At 32.0% G+C, this 22,133-nt stretch overlaps 1 protein-coding gene across 1 annotated transcript in view; it reads left to right on the forward strand.

Annotated features, from left to right (window-relative positions):
• Positions 1-22,133, forward strand: part of COL4A5 (collagen type IV alpha 5 chain) — a 221,814-nt gene that overhangs the window by 173,358 nt on the left and 26,323 nt on the right. The window contains exons 37-41 of the mRNA XM_081276854.1: positions 7,596-7,722; positions 15,836-15,916; positions 16,711-16,809; positions 17,493-17,543; positions 18,716-18,901. Of these exons, the coding sequence (XP_081132980.1) occupies positions 7,596-7,722; positions 15,836-15,916; positions 16,711-16,809; positions 17,493-17,543; positions 18,716-18,901 (544 nt within the window). The remainder of the gene's footprint in view (positions 1-7,595; positions 7,723-15,835; positions 15,917-16,710; positions 16,810-17,492; positions 17,544-18,715; positions 18,902-22,133) is intronic.

Consider the following 22,133-nt stretch of genomic DNA (forward strand, 5'->3'; position numbering starts at 1 on the left):
CTAGCTAAAATCACCAAATAGGATACATTACTACTAATTTTACAAAAATAAATAAATATATATATATATATATATATATATATGAGAGTACTAAGAACCAATGGTTGTAGAAGCCCCAAATTTTATAACCAAGATGGAAATTTTTCCATAATTCTATAGAAAAATTCCTAGAAACACAGCCTACTAAGACTGAGTCCTAAAAATAGATTATCTGAATAGACCTATAGCTAGTAAGGAGTTTGACTCAATAATCCAAAACCTTCCAACAAAGAAAAGCCCAGAATGCGATAGCTGCACTGCTGAATTGTACCAAACATTTGAAGAGGAATTAACATCATTCATTTTTAGACTCTTCCAAAAAATTTAAGAGGTGGGAAAATTTCCAAATTTGATGTGTGATGCCAAGATTACCCCAATACCAAAGCCACAGACACTAAAAGAAAACAACAGACTATATCCCTTCCAAATATTGATACAAAAATTCCTAAATAAAATTCTACCATAATAAATTCAAAAGCAGATCACTCAGTCATCTCAAAGCATTAAAAACATTTGACAAGGGCTAGGGCTGTGACCCAGTGGTAGAGCACTTGCCTCGCATATGTGAGGCCTTGGGTTTGATCCTCAGTACCACATTAAAAGATTTTTAAAAAATGGTATTGTGTCCATATACAACTAAAAAAGGTTTTTAAAAAGCATTTGACAAAATTGGACACCATTTCATGATAAAACACTCAACAGACTAGGAATACAAGGAAACTATACCATAATAGACACCATATATGAAAAACTCACAGTTAGTTTCACCACTTTTTTTCAGGATATTACTGGAAATCCTAGCCAGAGTAATTGATAAGAAATAAAAGACATCCAAATTATAAATTATTTTTATTCAGAGATGATTCACATGGTCATTTTTTTCCAGTACTGCTATTGAACAGCAGGGCCTTTCTCATGCTAGGCAAGCAGACATAATCCTATATGTACAAAATATCTACAGCGAGTTCACACATGCAAAAATCTGTTAGAACTAATAAATATTTTTAGCCTAGTGGCAGAACACAAAATCAATACACAAAAAAACTGTTGTGTTTCTATCTACTAACAACCAACAACCAGGGAAGGGTATTAAGAACACAATCATATTTTCAATAGCATCAAAAATAAAAAGTAATATTTAGGAATGAGTCTAAATAAGGAGGTAAAAGACTTGTACATAGAAAACTAGAAAATACTGCTAAAAGAAAATAAAACAAATAAATGGAAAGGCATCCTATGTTCCGTAATTGGAAGATTGGTGCCCATACTACCCAAAGTGATCTACAGATTCAACAAAATCCCTGTCAAAGTCTCATGAGCATATTTTACAGAGATAGAAAATTCATCCTAAAATTTATATGTACTTTCAAGTGACTCTTTAAGTTGCCAAATCAATTTTGAAAAAAAAAGTCAAAGGACTCATTGAATTCAAAACATATTAGAAATCTACAGTAATCGGGTTAGGTGGTACTAACCTAAAGACAGTTAAATAGACCTACAGAGAGTGAATCCCACTATTATGTACATCTACAAGAATGGGGTCCTAATTAGAATAACATATACCCTATGCTTGTATAATTATATCAGAATTGATTCTACTGTCATGTATAAATAAAAAGAACCAATAAAAATTTTTAAAAGTTCAGAGATAAACCTTGTACATGATCAAATGATCTTTGACAAGGCACACAATCTAAAAAAGACAGTCTCTTCAACAAATGGTGCTGGGAAAACTAGATGTCCACATGGGAAAGAATGGAGTTGAACCCTTTCCTTAAACCATATGCAAAACATAAAACTGATCAAAGACATAAGTCCTAAAACTATAAAACCCATAGAGAAAATATGGAACAAAAGCTTCATGATATTGTATTTGGCAATGATTTCTTGGTTACAACACCAAAAGCTTAGGCAACAAAAAGAAAAATAGATAAAGTGGATTACACCCAATTTAGAATTTTCTGTGCATCCAAGAAAAGTATCAACAAAGGGAAAAGGCAACTCACAGAAAGAGAAAGTAATGTACAAATCATATATCTGATAAGGGTATAATTTTCAGAATTCATAAATAATTCCTACCAATCAACAATAAAATTACCCAAGCAGCCAAATTCAAAAATGAACAAAGGATTTGAATAGACCTTCTTCCACAAAAGATATAGTTATGGAGAATAAGTACATGAAAAGATGGTCAGTATCACTAATCAGTAGGGAAATGCAAATCAATACTACAGCGAGGTAATACTTCATACCTATTAAAAAGATTGTTATAAAAATAGTAAATAACAGGTGCTGGTAACTGTATGGAGTATGTGGAACCTTTGTGCATGGCTGGTGGGAATGTAAAATGGTTTAGCCACTGTGGAAAACAGCATGGCAATTTCTCAAAAATATAAACAGACTTTGCATATGATCCAGCAATTCTACTTCTAGATAAATATCCCAAAGAATAGAAAGCAGGAACTCAGATATTTTTATAGCTATGTTTTTTATAGCTATGTTTATACCAGCATTATTCAGAATAGCCAAAAGGTAGAAGTAATCCAAATGTCCATTATTGGAAGAATGGATGGACAAAATGTCATATGCATGTACAATGGAATATTATTCAATATTAATATGGAATGAGGTTTTGATGTGTGCTACAATATGGATGAACTTTGAAGACATTAAGCCAAGTGGATGGAATAAACTTATCACAAAAAAGACAAATTTGGGGGCTATGGATATAGCTCAGTAGTAGAGTACTTGCATAGCATGCACAAATCCACAGTACCACCTTAAAAAGCAAACAAAAGACAAATATTTTATGATTCCACTTATATGAGGTTTCTAGAGTAGTTAAATTTATAGAAAGTGGCATGGTGGTTTCCAGCACTTTGGAAATATTGGTCAAAGGGTACAAACCTTCAATTATAAGATGAATAATTTCATTGTATATGTGTAGTCTATCATCATCTTATAAAGTAGATATATCATCTACTTATAAAAATACTGTTTTTATTTGTCTTAAAATTACTGTCTTCATTTAAAGACAAAGTTCTAGAATCTTCAGGGTTTTTAATATTTATTTTTCAGTTGTAGTTGGACACAACACCTTTATTTCACTTATTTATTTTTATGTGGTGCTAAGGATCGAACCCAGGGTCTCACACTTGCAAGGCAAGCACCATAGTGCTGAGCCACAACCCCAGCGCCCACCCTGAGAGGTTTTTTTTTTTTTTTTAAGTTGTAGATGGATACAATTTATTTATTTATTTATTTATTTATTTATTTATTTATTTATTTATTTATGTGGTGCTGAGGATCGAACTCAGTGCCTCACACTTGCTAGGCAAGCACTGTACCACTGAGCCAGAACCCCGCCCATGGAATCTTGAGTTTTGATGAACAGATGGGTGTTTTCCTTTCATTTAATTTTGAATACATTTTAAATAATGTTATGTGCTGTGGTTACTAGAATGGCAAATACTATGCTAATATGGAGTAACATGATTTCATGAGTCATATTTTTCTCTAATGTTTCTTTAGCATTTGAGCTACTTTTGGCTTCACTGAGTTGATGTTTGCAAAAATTTGTTATTACTCTCCTTGGGTAGTTAAAAAATACTGTTGAACCCATGATCTGATAAATTAAGTTCATTACTTCACAGATACACATATTATATCTCATTTGGTACCTTTTGTCCCGTTCATACAGCCTTGAACCATTATTTATTAGTTTATTCCTGTTAGCTTATCATTTTACCAGCTGGGAGAGCTACATACATTACAGACTTGAAAATCTTATTGTATACTCTCTCCTGTATATTGATTTATTAAATTTGTGGTTGCTCAATGGGTATAAAACTTCAGTTATACAAGGTGAATAAGTTCTAGAGATCTGTGGTATAATACACTGCCTATAGCTTACAGTATTATTCATCTTAAAATATATTAAATAGATTAATTTCATGTTAAATGCTCTTAACCACAAAACACGCACATACACAAAAGAACACAAAGAAATTTTTGGAAGTGATAGGCGAGTATCTTCATCCACTAGTTTCCCCCCATCATTTTATTTTATTTCTTTGGTTGACACATAAGACTTACATATATTTATGATGCATATTGTGATGTTTCGATTCCTGTATACATAGTGTAGCAATCAATCTGGGTAATTAGCCTATCTTTCACCTTAAACTTTTATAATTTCATTATGGTGTGTATATTAAAATTCTTCCCTTCTGAATGTTCTGAGATATATAATACATTACTATCAATTATATTCACCTTGCTGTGTTGTAGAGCACCATAACTTACCAAACCTGTTGATCAACCTCTTCCCCTTCTCTCGTCTTGACCACCCTCTCCCTGTCTCTTGTCTTCCCTATTCTCTATGCTTCTGGTAACCACTGTCTGCTCTCAACTTCTATGAGATCCCCTTTTCTGGTTCCACATGTGAATGAGATCATATGATATTTGTCCATACTTGACTTATTTCATTTAATGTTTTCCAGGTTCATTCGTGCTTTTTATGGTGGACTACTATTCCATCATGTGTATATGCCAAATTTTCTTTATGTATTCATTTGTTGATGGACATTTAGGTTGATTCCTTATCCTGGCTATTTTGAATAGTGCTACAAAACCATGGGAGTAGTGTATTTTTGACATGTTGATTTCATTTCCTTTGGGTTTATACACATGAATAGTTTTTTTTTTAATTGCCTGGTGGTTAGTTCTATTTCAATTTCACTTGTTGTTGATATCCTCTGTCTAAATTATAAACTTGAGTGACTCGGACCTTGCCATTTATGGATTTGTTTGTGATACTCTTAATTTCTAGTACAGATAGAGCTGTAAAAATAATTAATAATTTTATGGGGAATACAGAACAGGATATCATTTTTACCCTTTCTCACCAATTATTTTCCATTCATTTAATGAGTTTTTTCCTAGTGGCAGTGCTTCTTCAATTTTACAGTGTCAGGCAAAAACCAAAAAGGCTGATTTTCTCACCATCTTTGATGTTGTCTATGAAGTGGTACAAACTGATAATTTTTCTGCAAACTGATAATTTTATTCTGTCTCTTAGATTATAATATGGAATGGAAGAGAAGGTGTTATTAGTAAGACATAGTAGAAATTGACTATGAACCAATGCTCATAGATTTCATTGTTACTAGGAACTTAATTGTGAAAGTGTTTGAATTTTAACAACAAAGATATCAAACTGAGCCCTTGTTCACCTGAGCTGTATGTGATACAACCCAGTGACCTTGAAAGCAATTCTAGTTACGGGCATTTTTTAAAAACAAGTATGCTAGTCTTCCAGTATTACTGTATTTTCGGTTGTTCCAGAGTGGTAGATTTGGCTCATTACTATGGTATATTCCATTTCACAATTTTATCAAAGCTTAACATTAGAACAAATGCAGATATTTGCAACAGTTAAGCTCTTGAAGTACAAATAGACCTGAATCTTCTTTCTCAGAGTGATTTAAGGATTCCTGACCAGTGTGTTGAGTTTCTGAGTTCTCTTCCTTATTTCCTCTGGCTTAACTTCCTTGAAACTCATTGTTTTCTCTGTAATCATATGAATAATAAAAGGTTATATAAAGCTTAATCTAGTAAATTTTAGTCCTCTTCAAAACTCTTAATAAAATATTTACTCTCTTTTTAAAATATATTTGGTTTGAAGGACTAGGGCTATAAGGTGATGAGAGGAACCGTATTAGGGGACAGTGCTAGCTGAACTTAGAGATTAAATTTCTGTGTAGAATTTAACATATTTTAGTACAGTAAGTAATTCAGAGTTTGTAAACTGCTTTTCAGGCTTATCATTAGCAGAATATTAGAATTTTTCTCATTTTATTTTGATATATAAATTAAATTCTTTCATGTATAACAGGACTTATAATAATTAATTCAAAGCTTTTTCTTTGTAAACATATAAGATGAAACCATTTCAAGCCAAAACTTTATTGTGTGCCTAAAAATGAGCTAATTACTTGATTTATAAGGGGTTAAAAGAAACAAAAATGTATCCACAGCCCAAAATTCTTAACTGTTTTTTTTTTAAATAACAGGATGTAAGGTGAAAAGGCATAAATTTAAAAAGTTATTATCACCATGCCTAAACACACAGGTCACAACTAGAAGATATTGTTCACCCAGACAATTGTAAATACTAAGTGAAGAAGGAAATATTCAGTAGGTGATGGCAAACACTGACATTTTGTTGAGGAGGTCATGATTCTTGTGAGCAGAGCACTGAGCACTGTGGTAGAGATTTAGAGTTATGGTGCATGTTTTCATTATTACTGGGAAAAACTTAATTGTGAAAGTGGTTATGAATTGTTATAGGATTCTGTTAGAAGAAAATATAATGCAAATATTCTATGAGAAAAAATTGTAGCAGCTTGTATTGGTGCAGGCCTGTAATACTAGTAACTCAGGAGGATGAGGCTGGAGGATCACAAGTTCAAGGCCAGCCTGGTCAACTTAATAAGACCTTAAGCAACTTAGTGAAACCCTGCCTTAAAATAAAAAATAAAAAGGGCCCCTGTGTTCAACCCCCAGTACTGAGATAAAGAGAGAGAGACAGAGAAAGAGAGAAAGAGGAGAAGAAGGAGAAGGGGAAAGAGGGGGAGGGAGAGGAGGAAGAGAAGAAGAGAGAATGGTAATATATGAATTGTCTATAATCACAGAGATACTTTTTTTTTAGTTTAATCATCACTATTTCAAGTGTATGTTTTAAAGTTTTTTTAGTTGTTGATGGACTTTATTTTATTCATTTATTTATATGTGGTGCTGAGAATTAAACCCAGTGCCTCACACATGTGGGCAAGCACTCCACCACTGAGCCACAACCCTAGCCCTTCAAGTGTATTTTTAAAATCATAAACTGGGTTTTGTAATCCAAAGCTGAACCATTTATTCTTCATCACTTTGAACCAACTCTAAGCTCTTAGATTACATCTCTTTGTCCAGAATGGCTTTAAGGAAGAAGTAGGATTTTAAATGTCCACTGAAGAATTGATAGACATATTCTTGTTAAGATAAAATTTGCCTTTTACAGTAGAACCTACTGTACCTATTGTTTGACATGCTTTCTATAAGCAATGAATTGCATTGTAGCACAATAGGGATGAGTATTACAGGTTCTGAAATCAGACTGGATTCAAATTCAGATTCCACCACTTACTAGTTGCATCACTATAACAATGGGATAATAACAATATCTTTCTAAGGATTAGTAAGAATAAAACAGCTAACTACCACTGGAATAGCATGCGCTCTGGCATCAAGTAGACGTCGGTTCAAATCCTAATTCTGCTACTTATTAAAGAGCTTAGGCACATTATACTCTAAAATTCAGTTTTCTCATTTATAAATAAAGATGGCAAAACCTAATTCATAGGGCTTTTGTAATGATTAAATGAAGCAATTTATATAAAACACTTAACAGAGTATTCAATGTATAGTAAAAGCTCTATAAATAACATTATGTTGTTACACAATCAAAGTCATGCAAGACTTCATTTTGATCTTTTTATTTGTGTTTTCAGGGTGAACCTGGTCTGCCTGGATACCCAGGGAGCCCAGGCATTAAAGGTTCTATGGGAGACACTGGTTTACCTGGATTACCAGGGACCCCTGGAGCAAAAGGACAACCAGGCCTCCCTGGATTCCCAGGTAAGTATTCCTTTTCTTTTTTTTTTTTTTTCTTTTTGTTTTTATTTATTGGTTCTTTTTAGTTATACATGACAGAAGAATCTATCTTGCTATAATTATACAAGCATGGAATATATCTTATTCTGTTTAGAGTCCTATTATTATAGAAATATTCCTTTACTTTAATTCCTTTACTTTACTCCTTCTTTCCTTCCTTATCTACTCTAACAAGTATCCTGTAGCAACTTCTTATTTGGCCAACTTGCATTCTATTTCCCAATCAGATACTGATTAGCAACACAGTCTCAAACTAACTCTTTACCTCACTTTGCCCAAATGTTTTTCTGTATAAAATGAGAATGAGTATTACCAACTCAGCAGGACAATATCCTGTGGGAAGAGAGACTTGTTTGGTGGAGTGTTTTTCAATCTTTGACTGCTAGCCACAAATCAATTAAGAGGCCTTACTATTTTTGTAGGTGATAATATACTCTGCCAGGCCCTAGCCTACCGCTGATTCTCTTAGAAAATTGTACGCAAGCACACAGCTGGTGGCTGTTGGTAGAACAATCAAACTGTTCATTCAAATGGCTGAGACTGAGTCATTCAAGGAAAGGGACTTAGCTCTATAGTCAAGTAGTTAGCCTGAAGTAGATTATTGTACATGCTTCTGTTTAACTTTTTGTTTGTCTTTTTAATTGCATGGTGGCATGGACGAGTAGGTTTTGGGTTTTGGATTACTATTTTGTTAAACTTTTTAATGAAATATAGCGTGAATATATATATTAAAGTACCCTGAAGTATACAAGAGTATAGGTGAATTTCTACCTATGTATATGTACCATGAACCCATCATACATGTCAAAATACAAAGTAGTTCCTTTATAAATTTTATCCATGCCACTTCACAGTGAATCCTCCCTCTAAAATAACCATTACTATAAATTCTGTCAACATGAGTTATTTTTGCCTGCCATTGAAATCCATGTAAATGAAATCATATGGTATGTATTCTTTCACTCAACATTGTATCTTTTGAGTCATTTATTTTGTTTCTTGTTTAAGTAGTTTCTTCTTTATCATTGCTATGTAATAGTCCATTGAAAGTCTGCCACAATTAATTATGCATTCTCCTTTTTATGGACTTTTAGGTGTGTCCAGTTTGGGACTATCATGGAAAAGAATGTTCTTAACATTCTTTTACATGTCTTTTTATAGACATAAGTACTGATTTCGTTTTTTTATTTTATTTTTTTAATTTTTTTTAGTTGTTCATGGACTTTTATTTCATTTGTTTATATGGGGTGTTGAGAATTGAACCCAGGGCCTCACACATGTTAGGCAAGCACTCTACCACTGAGCCACAACCCCAGCCCAGGCATGATTTCTTTTCTACAAAATCTTAGTAGTACAATTACTGAAATAAAAAAAAATAATAATTACTAAAATCATAGGGTAGGTGTACATTTAACATTGGTAGATGGTACCATAGAGTCTTTAAAAGTGGTTTTATAAATTACAGTCCTATCAGCAATGTGTGATAATCTTGTTATCTATATCCTGACCATCACTGGATACTGTCACTCTTTTTAATTTTTAGCTATTCTGATGGACATGTATTTATGTTTTGATTTATAATTTTCTCATAACAAAAAATGCCTTTTCATATTATGCTATTAGCCATTTGGATAGTATCATTATAAAGTGTCTGCTGAAGTTTTTGTTGTTGTTCGTTTTTCTTTGGGTTATTTACCATTTTTTCTTATTGATTAAGAGCAATTCTTGGGCTGGGGATGTGGCTCAAGCGGTAGCGCGCTCGCCTGGCATGCGTGCGGCCCGAGTTCGATCCTCAGCACCACATACCAACAAAGATGTTGTGTCCGCCGAGAACTAAAAAATAAATATTAAAAAAATTCTCTCTCTCTCTCTCTCTCTCTCTCTCTCTCTCTTTAAAAAAAAAAGAGCAATTCTTTGTATATTTTGGATATGGGTCCTTTGTCAAATACATGTGTTGTAGGTATATTCTCCCTGTTTCAGATTTACCAGTCACTGTCTGAATGCTGTCATGTATTAAACAAAAGTTGTTAGTTTTTAATAAATTACATTGTAGCAGTCTTTTCTTTCATGATTAGTGCTTTTTTGTATCCTATTCAGTAAACATTTGCCTATTTAAAGCTTTGGAAATATTCTCTAATTTTTACAGCCTTTAATGTTTAAAACTTTCACATTTAGGTTTATGATCTACACTATTTTATAATGTAAGGTAACAATCATGTTTTTTTTTTTTAGTTTTCCCCATACAGATATCAGTTGCTCCACACTATTTTAATAATGCAATTACTCCTTTTTCAGAAATTCAAATGACTATATTTATGGGGATCTATTTCTACATTCTGTATTCTCTTCAGTTGGCATATTTTATATTCTGATTTTAATAAAATATTGCAATGCTATCTGCATTCTGTAAATTTATAGTAAGCCTTAAAACATAGTAGTTTAATTAGAGCAACTTTGTTCCAGTTTTTCAAAGCTTGTCTTAGTTAATCTACATCATTTATATGAATTTGGGAATAATTTATCAGTTTCCATTAGAAAAATACCTTTAATGATTTTGATTAAGATAGAAATAAATCTAGATAAATTTAAGGAGAATTGATATTTTAGCAATATTTAATCTCACAATTCAATGTATATGTACTATCTCCATTTATTTAGGTATTTAACTTAATTCGACAATGTGTTGCACTTTTCATTTTATAAATCTTGGTAATCATTTGTTAAATTTATGTCTGGAAATTTAATACCTTCTTATAGTGTTTGCCATGATATTGCCTTTTCATTTTCATTTTGGAATTTTTTATTGTAAGTAGATAGAAATAATTGATTTGGGAATATTTAACATGTATATATACAGAAATTATTGATTTCATTTATTAATACTGAGTGTGCTAATAGATTTTTTGCTATTGTAAATTAACATCACCTTAGATATTACATCTTATTACTTTTTCTTGTCTGATTTCACTGGCTATAATTCCAGCACAATATTTAATAAAAGTAGTTTATTTTACATCTTTATCATTTTCATAAACTCAGAGGACTATGTTCACTATTTTTCTATTAAATTTAACATTCTATGTCTTATTATAAAAAATTTTTCTATTCCTAATTTATTGACAGTATATATTTATCAAGAATAAGCATGAGGGGCCTGGGATATAGCTCAGTGGTAGAAAAATTGCTTAGTGGGTATAAGACCCTGGGTTTGTTCCCTAGCACCACAAAAATAAATAAGAATGAGAGTGAGTTTTGTCCATTCTTTTTTCTGAGTCTACAGAGATTATCATGTTTTTTTCTTCTATTGATATAGCAAATTACACTAATTGACTTTTTGTCAAAACAAACTAATATTGTTGGGATAAACTCCAAGATGGTTATGCTGTATATATTATTTTTAAGTTATTGTTGGACTTTGTTGGGTCTAATTTTTAGATTATGTCCTAGATTTGATCCCCAGTACCACCAAAATATATATTTATATTTGTGTTTTCTCTTTCTCTTAATCAGTCTTGCTAGGCATTCATTACATTGTATTTATTGTTAAAAGTTAACTTTTGAATTGTGTTTTCTCTGTGGTTTGATTTTTCTTTAATTGGTTTCTGCTTATATCTTTATTATTTCTTACCTTCTTTTTACAAATTTAATTTTGCTGTTATTTTTCTAGCTTCTCTGATTGGAAACTTAGATAATAGATTTTTCAGTTTTGTCTTTAAAATAGACATGTTTGAAACTTTAAATTTGCATTTTCCATATAAGGAGCATTTAAATGAATTCCACAAATTTTGTTCCTTTGTGCTTTATCATTTAATTGAAAAAAAAGTTCTAATTTCCTTGTTAATTTTTGATGCTATTGGTAGGAAATTTAGAATTTTGTTGCTCAAAATATAGATATTTGGGAGCTTTCAGATATCTTTTAATTATTGATGTTTTGTTTGATTCTGTTGTAGTCAAAATATATAATTTGTATAATTTAACTATTAATACTTATGGAGACACATCATATGGCCCAGTTTATGGTTTGTCTGGGTAAATTTTCCCTGTTCACTTAAAATAACTTACGATTTATAATTATATGTATTGTTCTCTAAGTGTCCATTAGGGCAAATTGACTGATAGTATAGTTAAAATTTTTTATACAATTTTTGTTAATTGCTCTTTGAATTACTATTCAATATGCTCTTAATCTCTTCCACTTTCCTGAGAAATTTTTATTTCCATTTTCTTTTTAGAGTCAACCTTATTTCTCCAAAAATTCTTATTTTTCACCTACTGTATACATATTTGCCTGTAAGATTCTTCTTTGTGCTAGATATATTAAGTAGTCTAATTCCTTAGATTATTTAATGTATTTACTATAAGTAGTTTGAAGATTTTTTTTCTGCTTATTCCAACATTCTAGATATTCATGGGTCTATTGCTACTATTAGTTCTATTCTTATGAATTAGAGTCACATTTTCCAGAATATTCAAATGTGGTATTATTTATTGTTTATTGAATGATGTGGATTATATTGGATAAAGATACTGAAATTTGTGAAATTTATTTGAAAAGTGCTGAATATCATTGTAGTAGATAGTTTAGTTTCTGAGAATCAATTTGGTTTTGCACTAATTAAATGTATACTTTCCTATGTTCTTTGTCATTAGTCTTAGACCTCAATGTGGGCCTTACTCAATGTATAACCTTTCTGGTGTCACTTCCTTAAATTTATTTTATTTATTATTTCTTTTAGTGAACTCTGTTGGCAGCAAATTATCTTATCACTCTTTAGGAAATGTTCTTATTGTGCTTTTATTTGTTTTTTCAGTTACATAATAGATAAAATATCAATATATCCCCGTATTCATTGCTCCTAGTTATTCAGTGAAAGATTGACTCATTTAAGTACTGCTGTACAAAGATCTTGCAGATATAGTTAAATCAGTTCCTAAATCGGTTCCCAAATAGGTTCATTTTAATATACGGAGATAATTCTGGGTAGGCCTAATACAATCACATAAGCTCTTTAAAGACGGAGTTTTCTGCAACTGATAGCAAAAGAAGACATAAGAGGACTATGAAAGAGAATTCCACATAAGGGAGGATCTCCATGTTCATGTACCAATGGTTCACAGAATGAAAATATGGGTGGCCTAATGAACTTGAGAATGGTTTCCAGCAACCAATCTTCAAGAAAACAGGAGCCTCAGTCCTATAACCCCAAAGCCAAATTTGGCCAACAACTTGGATGAGCTTAGAAGTGCAATTCCATAGATAAGAGCCTAGCTAAACCAACACCCTGATTTTGGCCTTGCAACATGCTAAGCAGAGAACCTAGCTCATCTGTACCTGGGTTGTTATCTATAGAAACTGTGAAATAATTAATAGTATTACTTTAAGTTATTAGGTTTAGGGTGATTTGTTACACATTTTTTAAGATTTTTACTTCCTTTCCAAATATGTCTGCTAGTGTTTATTTTCAGATTATTTGAATACTTGAATACTTGCTTTTGTATTCTGTCCAGTTTTTAATTGTAATTATTGTGAAAAAGGGCTGTAGTATTGTAATCGTTGTGAAAAACAGGCTGCAGTTGACTTAATCCATTTTGGCTGACCCCAGAATTTAGGGGTAAATTTAATAAAATATTTGTGAGGTATGTTCACTAAAATCTATGAAGCCAGCTATGAGAAAAATTTAAATACCAAAATATATGAAGATATATAGAATATTCATGCATTGGGAGATCAGAATTGTTAAGATGCCAGTTGTCCCTATGGTTACCCCTAAGCTCAAAGCATTTCCAGCTAATAAACCCTGCAGGTTTTTATAAAAACAATTAACAAACCAATTCTAAAACATGTATGGAAATGTAAAGGATTTAGAACATCCAAAAAAAGTAAGAAAAACATAGTTTCAGGACCAGATTTCAAGATGTAATTGCATAAGGATCAATAAATAAACAGAATATTATGTAGTAAAATTAATTTTGATAAAAGTACCAAATAAATCCAAAATGGGAAAGTATAATCTTTTCAGCCAACTTTCCTGAAATACGTGTATGTTCATATGGGGAAAATGAAACTAAACTCATATGTCACATTGTATAGAAAAATTAATTTGAAATGGATCTTAGTTCTAACATAAAAACTAAAACATCAAAGCTTTTAAAACAAAACTAACTTGAGGATAGGCAGCATTTTCTTTGGATACAGAAAGCAGTGACTGTAAAAGAAAACAATATTAATAGGTCAAACTTAATCAAAACTTAAAACTTCTGTATATCAAAGGACACCATTAAGAAAATGAATAGGAAAGCTACAGACTAGGATAAAATATTTGCAAAATGTATGTCTGACAGATTATTAATATTTGGGATTTATGATGAGCCAGACATTTCACAAAAAAAGGATACCAGATGGCTAATAAGTATATGCAAAGGTGACCAATGTCATTAACTATCAGAGAAGTGTACATTAAAACACATTGAGGTGGAACTACATGCCTACCAGAATGACTATTATTAAAACAATTGATAGTATTATATATGTTGTGCAAGGATCTGTAACAACTAGATTTCCTATACATTGTTGTAAATGTAAATTGTCTTGGCAGAATTTTTTATAAAATACAACATACATATACTTTACTCAGTGACCCAGCAGTTTCACTCCAAGATAAATTAAGACTTATCCACAAAATGTCCTGTGCAGAAATATTCATTACCAAGACAAAACCTGATAACCCAAATGTTAAACAGCAGATGAATAGATTTAAACATCTGTGAAATGGAATCCTACAAATTTTACCAGTGTAATATGGTGGTAGATTTTTTTATGCTTATGACTATATATAATAAAGGCAACCTCTTGATAAATAATTTGAAAGCTTAATATTATTCTTAAGAATTTCCAGAAGTCACCAACATGTTTTCAGTTCCTTTTTGCTCCTCACTATTTCAGTGCTAACACTGTAAGTTTATTTGTTCTGATTAGTTATACATGTCAGTATAATGCATTTTGATACATCGCACATAAATGGTGTATAACTTTTCATTCTTCTGGTTGTACATGATATAGGATGATACCGGTCATGTAGTCATATAAGCACATAGAGTATTAATGTCTAATTTATTATGCTATCTTTCCTACCCCATGCCCCTTCCCCTCCCTTTACTCCCCTCTGCCTAATCCAAAGTACCTCTATTCTTCCCTAGCCCCCTCCCGCTTATTGTGGATTGGCATCCCCATATCAGAAAGCATTCAGCCTTTGTTTTTTTCTGTGGAACCAACCTAGGCCCCTTTAACAGATGGATGAAGAAAATTATACACACACACACACACACACACACACACAAAATGGAATATTACTCAGCCTTAAAGAAGTATGAAATTATGGCATTTGCCAGTAAATGGATGGAACTGGAGAATATCATACTAAGTGAAATAAGCCAATTCCCAAAAACCAAAGGCCAGATGTCTTCTCTATCAATATAAGTTTTAAATTTGAACTGTAGCTTTCAAAGTGGTGTGGTATTTCTTTATTTTTCCCCATTCATTTTATTGTTATGTCTTATACAACAATGGATTTTGTTACATATTTGTTCATGTACATGATATAAAAATATAATTTGGTTAAAATCATTCCTCAGCATCGTTGCTTATAGTTTGTAAAATAAAAAAGTGTTTCTGATAGTGTTAACCAATATGAGCATGTGGCAAAATAAGTGTATATTCAATTCATACATAAATATATACATATAAGTTGCTAAGATATAGAGTTACTAATATAATATAGAAAGGCATAAATTCAACCAACTGTATCAACAACACATAAAGAAAATAGTTAAATGTTCAATTGTATACTATAGAATACTATGCATCTATTAGAGGCAATGTTTTAAGTGTAGAAAATAACGTGTTCTTTTTAAAAATTAATTAATTTGTTTTAATTAGGTATATATAACATAATGCATTTTGATTCATTGTACACAATTGCAGAACAACTTTTCATTTGTCTGGTTATACATGATATAGTGTCATACCATGTGTGCAGTCATACATGTACCTAGGGTAATGATGTCCATCTCATTCTAGGAACCCCAGGCCTTCCTGGACCAAAAGGTATTAATGGTCCTCCTGGAAATCCTGGCCTTCCAGGAGAACCTGGTCCTGTAGGTGAGCATAAAAAAATAAGACTTTGCTGTTCTATAAAACTAAAGCTTATCATATTCAATTTGGGAAAGTCAAATCATGGTTAATTGTGAACATTTTCAAAGCATGGAAATGTTTTGATCATTCACTTAGTGCTTAATATTAAGAACAAAATGAATGACTTTTAATAAATTTACCTAAAATTATCTTTATGGAACATTCTTTTCTTGGCTCACCTTTTCCTGGAAGAGTAGATTTGAGTATGCTATAATAGAAGATGGAAGCTCTGATATATTTTTTAGAAGGGGTGAAGCAGATTTTTTTTTATTGACTCCTAAAGTAAATCACATATCTTGGCCCATGTACGCCCTATAATATACCCTGTTACACCTAACATCATACTCTTGTATATTCTATAGTAATTTTAAAATGATAAACTCAAAAGCTTTGAATACGGAGTGATTAAATTGTTCCTTTATGACATTATCCCCTCTTCTTTTTTCATTCTTCATTTTCATAAGATTTCATGAATTAAAGGAGTGTCTCAAAAGCACTTTATGTCTTTTGGATACAACTATTTGAAACTAGTATGGGAGGGGCTGGAGATGTGGCTCAAGCGGTAGCGCGCTCGCCTGGCATGCGTGCGGCCCGGGTTTGATCCTCAGCACCACATACAAACAAATATGTTGTGTCCGCCGAGAACTAAAAAATAAATAAATAAATATTTTTTTAAAAAAGAAACTAGTATGGGAAAATGGGGTGGATAGAAGGAAAGGAATTAAAAAGATGGATACAACCTGCTGTACTCTGTTCTTTAGGCGGTGGAGGTCTTCCTGGCCCACCAGGACCTCCAGGTGAAAAGGGCAAACCAGGTCAAGATGGTATTCCTGGACCAGCTGGACAGAAGGGTGAACCAGGTGCTATATTTATTTTAGTTTTTCCTAATGCTCTTATTTCCTCTTTGTTTATTCTCATTCACCCTTTTTATCCATGAAAAAATTACATCATCTTTCTTACCTTCTAAGAAAACCACATATTTTTCCCTCCATAAATATTTTCTTCCTCTTCACCCTGAGAATATCAGCTGATATTTGTTGATTAAGCTGCTTCCTTCTTACTAAAAAAATCCAAATCCTGTCTTGACTAGTTTTTCACAATAAGAAGTTACTCAGCTATTTCAAATTTATTTGTTTTACTATGCAATCTATATTCCATTTATATATTTTATAAGATAGAATTGTATAAAGGCATATTTGACACCACAAATAGAAGTTTTCTCATGTTAGAATTGTTCTGTGTTAGAAGTAAGTCTTCTGGGACTGGGAATGTAGCTCAGTGGTAGAATGCTTGCCCTAGCATGTGCAAGGCTCTGTGTTTGAGCCCCAGCACCAAAAAAAAAAAAAAAAAAAAAAAAAAAAAGAAAAAAGAAAAAGAAAGAAAGAAAGAAGAAAGAAAGAAAAGAAATCTTCTGAATGTTTTACCCGATATACAGTGATATATGTTGTAACACTTAATAAAAACTTTAATGTCTGAAAATAATTTGTCCTTATTTTAGTTATATTATCCATTTGATATTTTTGTTTTGTTTTGTCTCTGATAGGTCAACCAGGTTTTGGAATCCCAGGACCCCCAGGACTCCCAGGACTTTCGGGTAAACCTTACTAAAACATGCTAAATCAACCCATAAAATGAAAATGTTCTCCAGTACAATTATTTTTCCATCTCTACCATTGAAGTTGTAAAATGCCTATACAAACCCCCAAAACCGAAAGCTAGAGCTATACCTTAGAGTATTTCTTATTTAGCAACTTAATATAAAAGTAATTTATATGTAGATATCTCTTCATTGACTTCATCAATAAATGCTGAGGTAATGACACAGAAAGAAGACAAAATTGTGGGATGAGAGAGACTTTTGGAAACTCATTTAGCTATGAGGGAAAAAAAAAACACTCTTTTCTCCCCATGGAAAAAAATGTTAAGATAACAGAAGGAAATCCTGTAGAAATATGCACCAGTAATTAAAATGTTTCTTAAACTCCTTGTTAACATGTTTTGTATATTTGAATGGATATATGTGCACACATATCTACCTTTGCTCTGCCTTTCCTCTCTAGTGCTTATTATTATTGTAAGCACTAAATAGTGAATAGGAAGATTGAGCAGACATATGGATATATATGTTTTTGTACTGAAATAACCATTGGCTATTCTGTGGAGGCTTTTCTCAAACCACAAATATATCTTGTAGAAATTCTGATATCCTTCTCATGATTCCAACATGAAAATTATTGCTTTAATGTGCAACTGTTATGGCTCTTAAGAGTGTTAGTGGTGTAGAAAGAAATGTTAAGAACATTTTGTCTGGATTGTAAATCTTTGATACAGGGGTCTGTAGGGACACAGAGCAACCATTGAAGATCCTTATCTTCCATTAGTCTTAAAATTAGAACATTTATTCTAGGTATCATTTCCAGCCATCTTTAACTTATTATTACAGATATTTTATACTTTTAAATTCTTCTCTCCTTTTTTTCTCACTGGCCATGTGACCATTGCTCTCTGTTCTAATAAAAGAGTACCTTTCAGGATGCAATCTGTTATTATTTCAGCATTTCTATACATACTCTGATAAATATGTCTAATAGCAGATACATATATTTAATAGGAAGAATAATTTTTTTGTGTGTAGGTTTGGGATTGACTGTGGGATAGCAATTACCCTAGTGAATTCGTTAGTTGCACTAATAGCTTTAGCCTTATAGGCAACCCTATAATTCAGTACCATTTAATGTGTTCTCTAATGTCATTTTACTTTCATAGGCCAAAAGGGTGATGGAGGATTACCTGGCATTCCAGGAAACCCTGGCCTTCCGGGTCCAAAGGGTGAACCAGGTTTTCAGGGCTTCCCTGGTGTGCAGGGTCCCCCAGGCCCTCCTGGTTCTCCAGGTCCAGCTCTGGAAGGCCCTAAAGGCAACCCTGGGCCCCAAGGTCCACCTGGGAGACCAGGTATGTTCATGAGTGGTAGGGGAATGCTCTGTTTATTAGTCAATTTATTTAATTTTGCTGGCAGGTTATTCAGTCTTTAAGATTTTAGAATTTATAATGTAAGAACTTATTATAGGGCTGGGGATGTGGCTCAACAGTAGTGCGCTAGCCTGGCATGCGTGCAGCCCGGGTTCGATCCTCAGCACCACATACAAACAAAGATGTTGTGTCCGCCAAGAACTGAAAAATAAATATTAAAAAAAGAACTTTTTATAAGCACATAGTTTGATTTATACTTATCTCCATCTATTTCCATGCCATCTAATTATTCTTTTCAGTAATTACCTTTATCATTTATTTAAAGTTGAAGTAAACTAAAACAACTTGGATGGGAAAAAAGGAAATAGTGGTTTATTAGTCTTGCTATTAAAGATAAAGCTATATATATATTGATAACCTGACAGCAAAATGCCACCTGCATTATATGAACTTCTCAGCATGTCATCACAGAAATCATTTTAGTGATCACCCAATAGATGCTTGTGGTCTATACCAGAAGTGTTGCTATGGTTCTGTCACATGAGCAGCAAACGTCACCAAGCAAAAAAAAATTTATCTTTTCTAGGAACTAGGCAATCAAATTTGTCTTTGGCATCGCAGCATGATAAAATTGACTAGCTATCTCTTAATACCAACCTCATGTCTATACCTCATTTGTCTTGTGAACACCATTCACTTCTCTAGTTTCTAAATTTTGCATCCAATGTTCACCTTTTCATTTTGTGTCTGTGCTATGTCATTTCATTTTACTAATTTGGAATTGCTCATTTTCAGCCTCGATTAATGTTGCTGAGCCCAGTCACTGGTGATAGGTTATTAACAAATTTGGGGGACTTGGTATTCATTTTTTCTATTTCTAGTAATGAAAAATTTGACCTTCACTGATGTAAAGAAGAAGAAAAATCTAAGTTTAAAGTTGCAAAGCAACTGTCCTTTTATCCTTTGACAATCCCTGACTTACTATTAAAGTACATTTAAAGTGAAAATTTTCATTAAATTTCAGTAAAATCTTGTGATTAGAATTAATTTAATAACATGCTCTAAAATATGAATTAAATGAAATCACATACTATGTTCAGAGGCATCATTTTCAAAATCATATTTTTATCTGATCTTACTTGACTGTCCTTGGAGGGTATTATTTAAGGTTTTACCTTTCTTTACTATTACAAAAAACCAGTGAAAATCTTCTCAGCCATGTTAACTCTCTTGCATGTAATATAAAGAAATGAAGCAAGTATCTTGTTTTGCATGTGATAATTCAAATAAACCAAACTATTATCCTTTATATATTCTAATTAGCATTATGGTTATTCAGTTTTACTCGTAATGGAACTCACTGTTGAACAATACTTTAAAATATGTCAACATAAAAACATTAGTCACAAAGATGATTTAAAAAATTACCATTTTTAAAGAAGTAATAATGAAATCGCTCAGAAGAACACATCTGATGAGTATTTGACTTCTTGATTTGTTTATAAACTATAAATTTAAATAGAGTTTTCAACCCTGTTGCTCTTAGAATTAATTATTCTTCATCTGAGCTCATAGCAGTGATTATTTTAAAAATGATATTTTTGCCTTCACAAAATGGCACATGTGCTATTTTCATTAATGCTAAGTATTAATGCTAAATGGAGATAATTTGGTTTATATACAAATGCATGAATGTAAACTTTCAGAATATTCTGCTATTGAATAAAATTTTTAACTTGAAAGTATTTAGTGTAATGCTTTAGTTTCTTGATATTTCTAACAATTTTGATATTTTTCCTTTTTGTTAATGATGACATTGGGCCTTGGTGAACTTTGACCCCTATCCAGGTCCTCCAGGTTAGATCCTTAACTCCAAAGTAATACCTGCATGAAGTTTGAAACTGTTCTTATATATTTATATACCTATATTTATGTATGTGTGTATATATACATAATGTGTATGAGTATATATATTTATATACATACACACACTTCTCTTGTATCTAATATTTCATATGTTTGAATATATTTAAGAGCATATATGCCAATTCAATTCTTACATGGTGGCCTATCTCTACAAGTTGTCAAGAACTTTTAGAACCTAGTATTTCCTTTTTTTAATATTTTTTTTAATTTTTTTAGTTGTTGATGGACCTTTATTTTATTTGTTTGTATGTGGTGCTGAGAATTGAACCCAGTGCCTCACACATGCTAGGCAAGTGCTCTTCCATTGAGCTGCAACCCCAGCCCTTAGAGCCCAGTATTTCTATTGTAATGACTCCACATTAACTAATTAGAAAAACTTACTTACCACTTCAAAATGCACAAATTTGTGTCCCTTTTAGTTGAAAATCTATGACAAACTGCTTTGTATGGTATTATGATATTTTACCTTACTTTTGTAGTAGAGTATATTTCTTATCTTTTCCATATATTGGTTAATGCAAATGAAATTGAACTATCAACTAGGCATAATGGTAAACACCTATAATCACAGCTACTTGAAAGGATGAGGCTGGAGGGTTACTGGATCCCAGGAGTTTGAGGCCACCCTGATCACATAGTGAGACTGTTATCTAAAAAACAAACAAACAAAAAAGGAACTGAATTATCCATCAAAAAGGAACTTTTAACAATAATGTGTATTATTAGATCCTGCAGATATATAATCTTTGACTTGGCATAAACTTCTTCCCATTTTGGCTTGTCACATTATTCTAAATTCTACTGCTATGAAAAAGAACTAATAGACTTAGAGTAGAAAAAAATCAATGCAATCAACACAAATTAGAGGCTCTTAAACTTATCTTAATCACACACATGTAAACAGTACAAAACAAAGAACAATTATCAAGAGCTATCCAAAAGAAAATGCTAATTCTTAGTAAGAATTAATGTTCACCTAATCAGAAGTGAAAAAAGTCACAGTATTTGAATGTATTGTTTATTATTTAAAATAAATAGACCTTTTCAAATTTCTAGAGAGGATTAAAAGAGAAAAAAAGTATATACCTGAAACCTGGAAGCACATTTTATCTTTTTACAAATTAAAATTCATAATTTTCAAAATGAACAATTAAAAAACTTAAGCCATCTGTCTCTATCCAAATTGATTCCCTAGTTTCTTACTCCCCTAAAGTCTCATTTCATTGAACCACAGAATGCCAGATCTAGAAGAATTCTAATCTTTATATATATCAAAAAGAAATTACTC

The sequence above is a fragment of the Spermophilus citellus genome (assembly GCF_964194105.1).
Source record: "Spermophilus citellus genome assembly, chromosome: X".
Taxonomy (NCBI): Eukaryota; Metazoa; Chordata; class Mammalia; order Rodentia; family Sciuridae; genus Spermophilus; species Spermophilus citellus.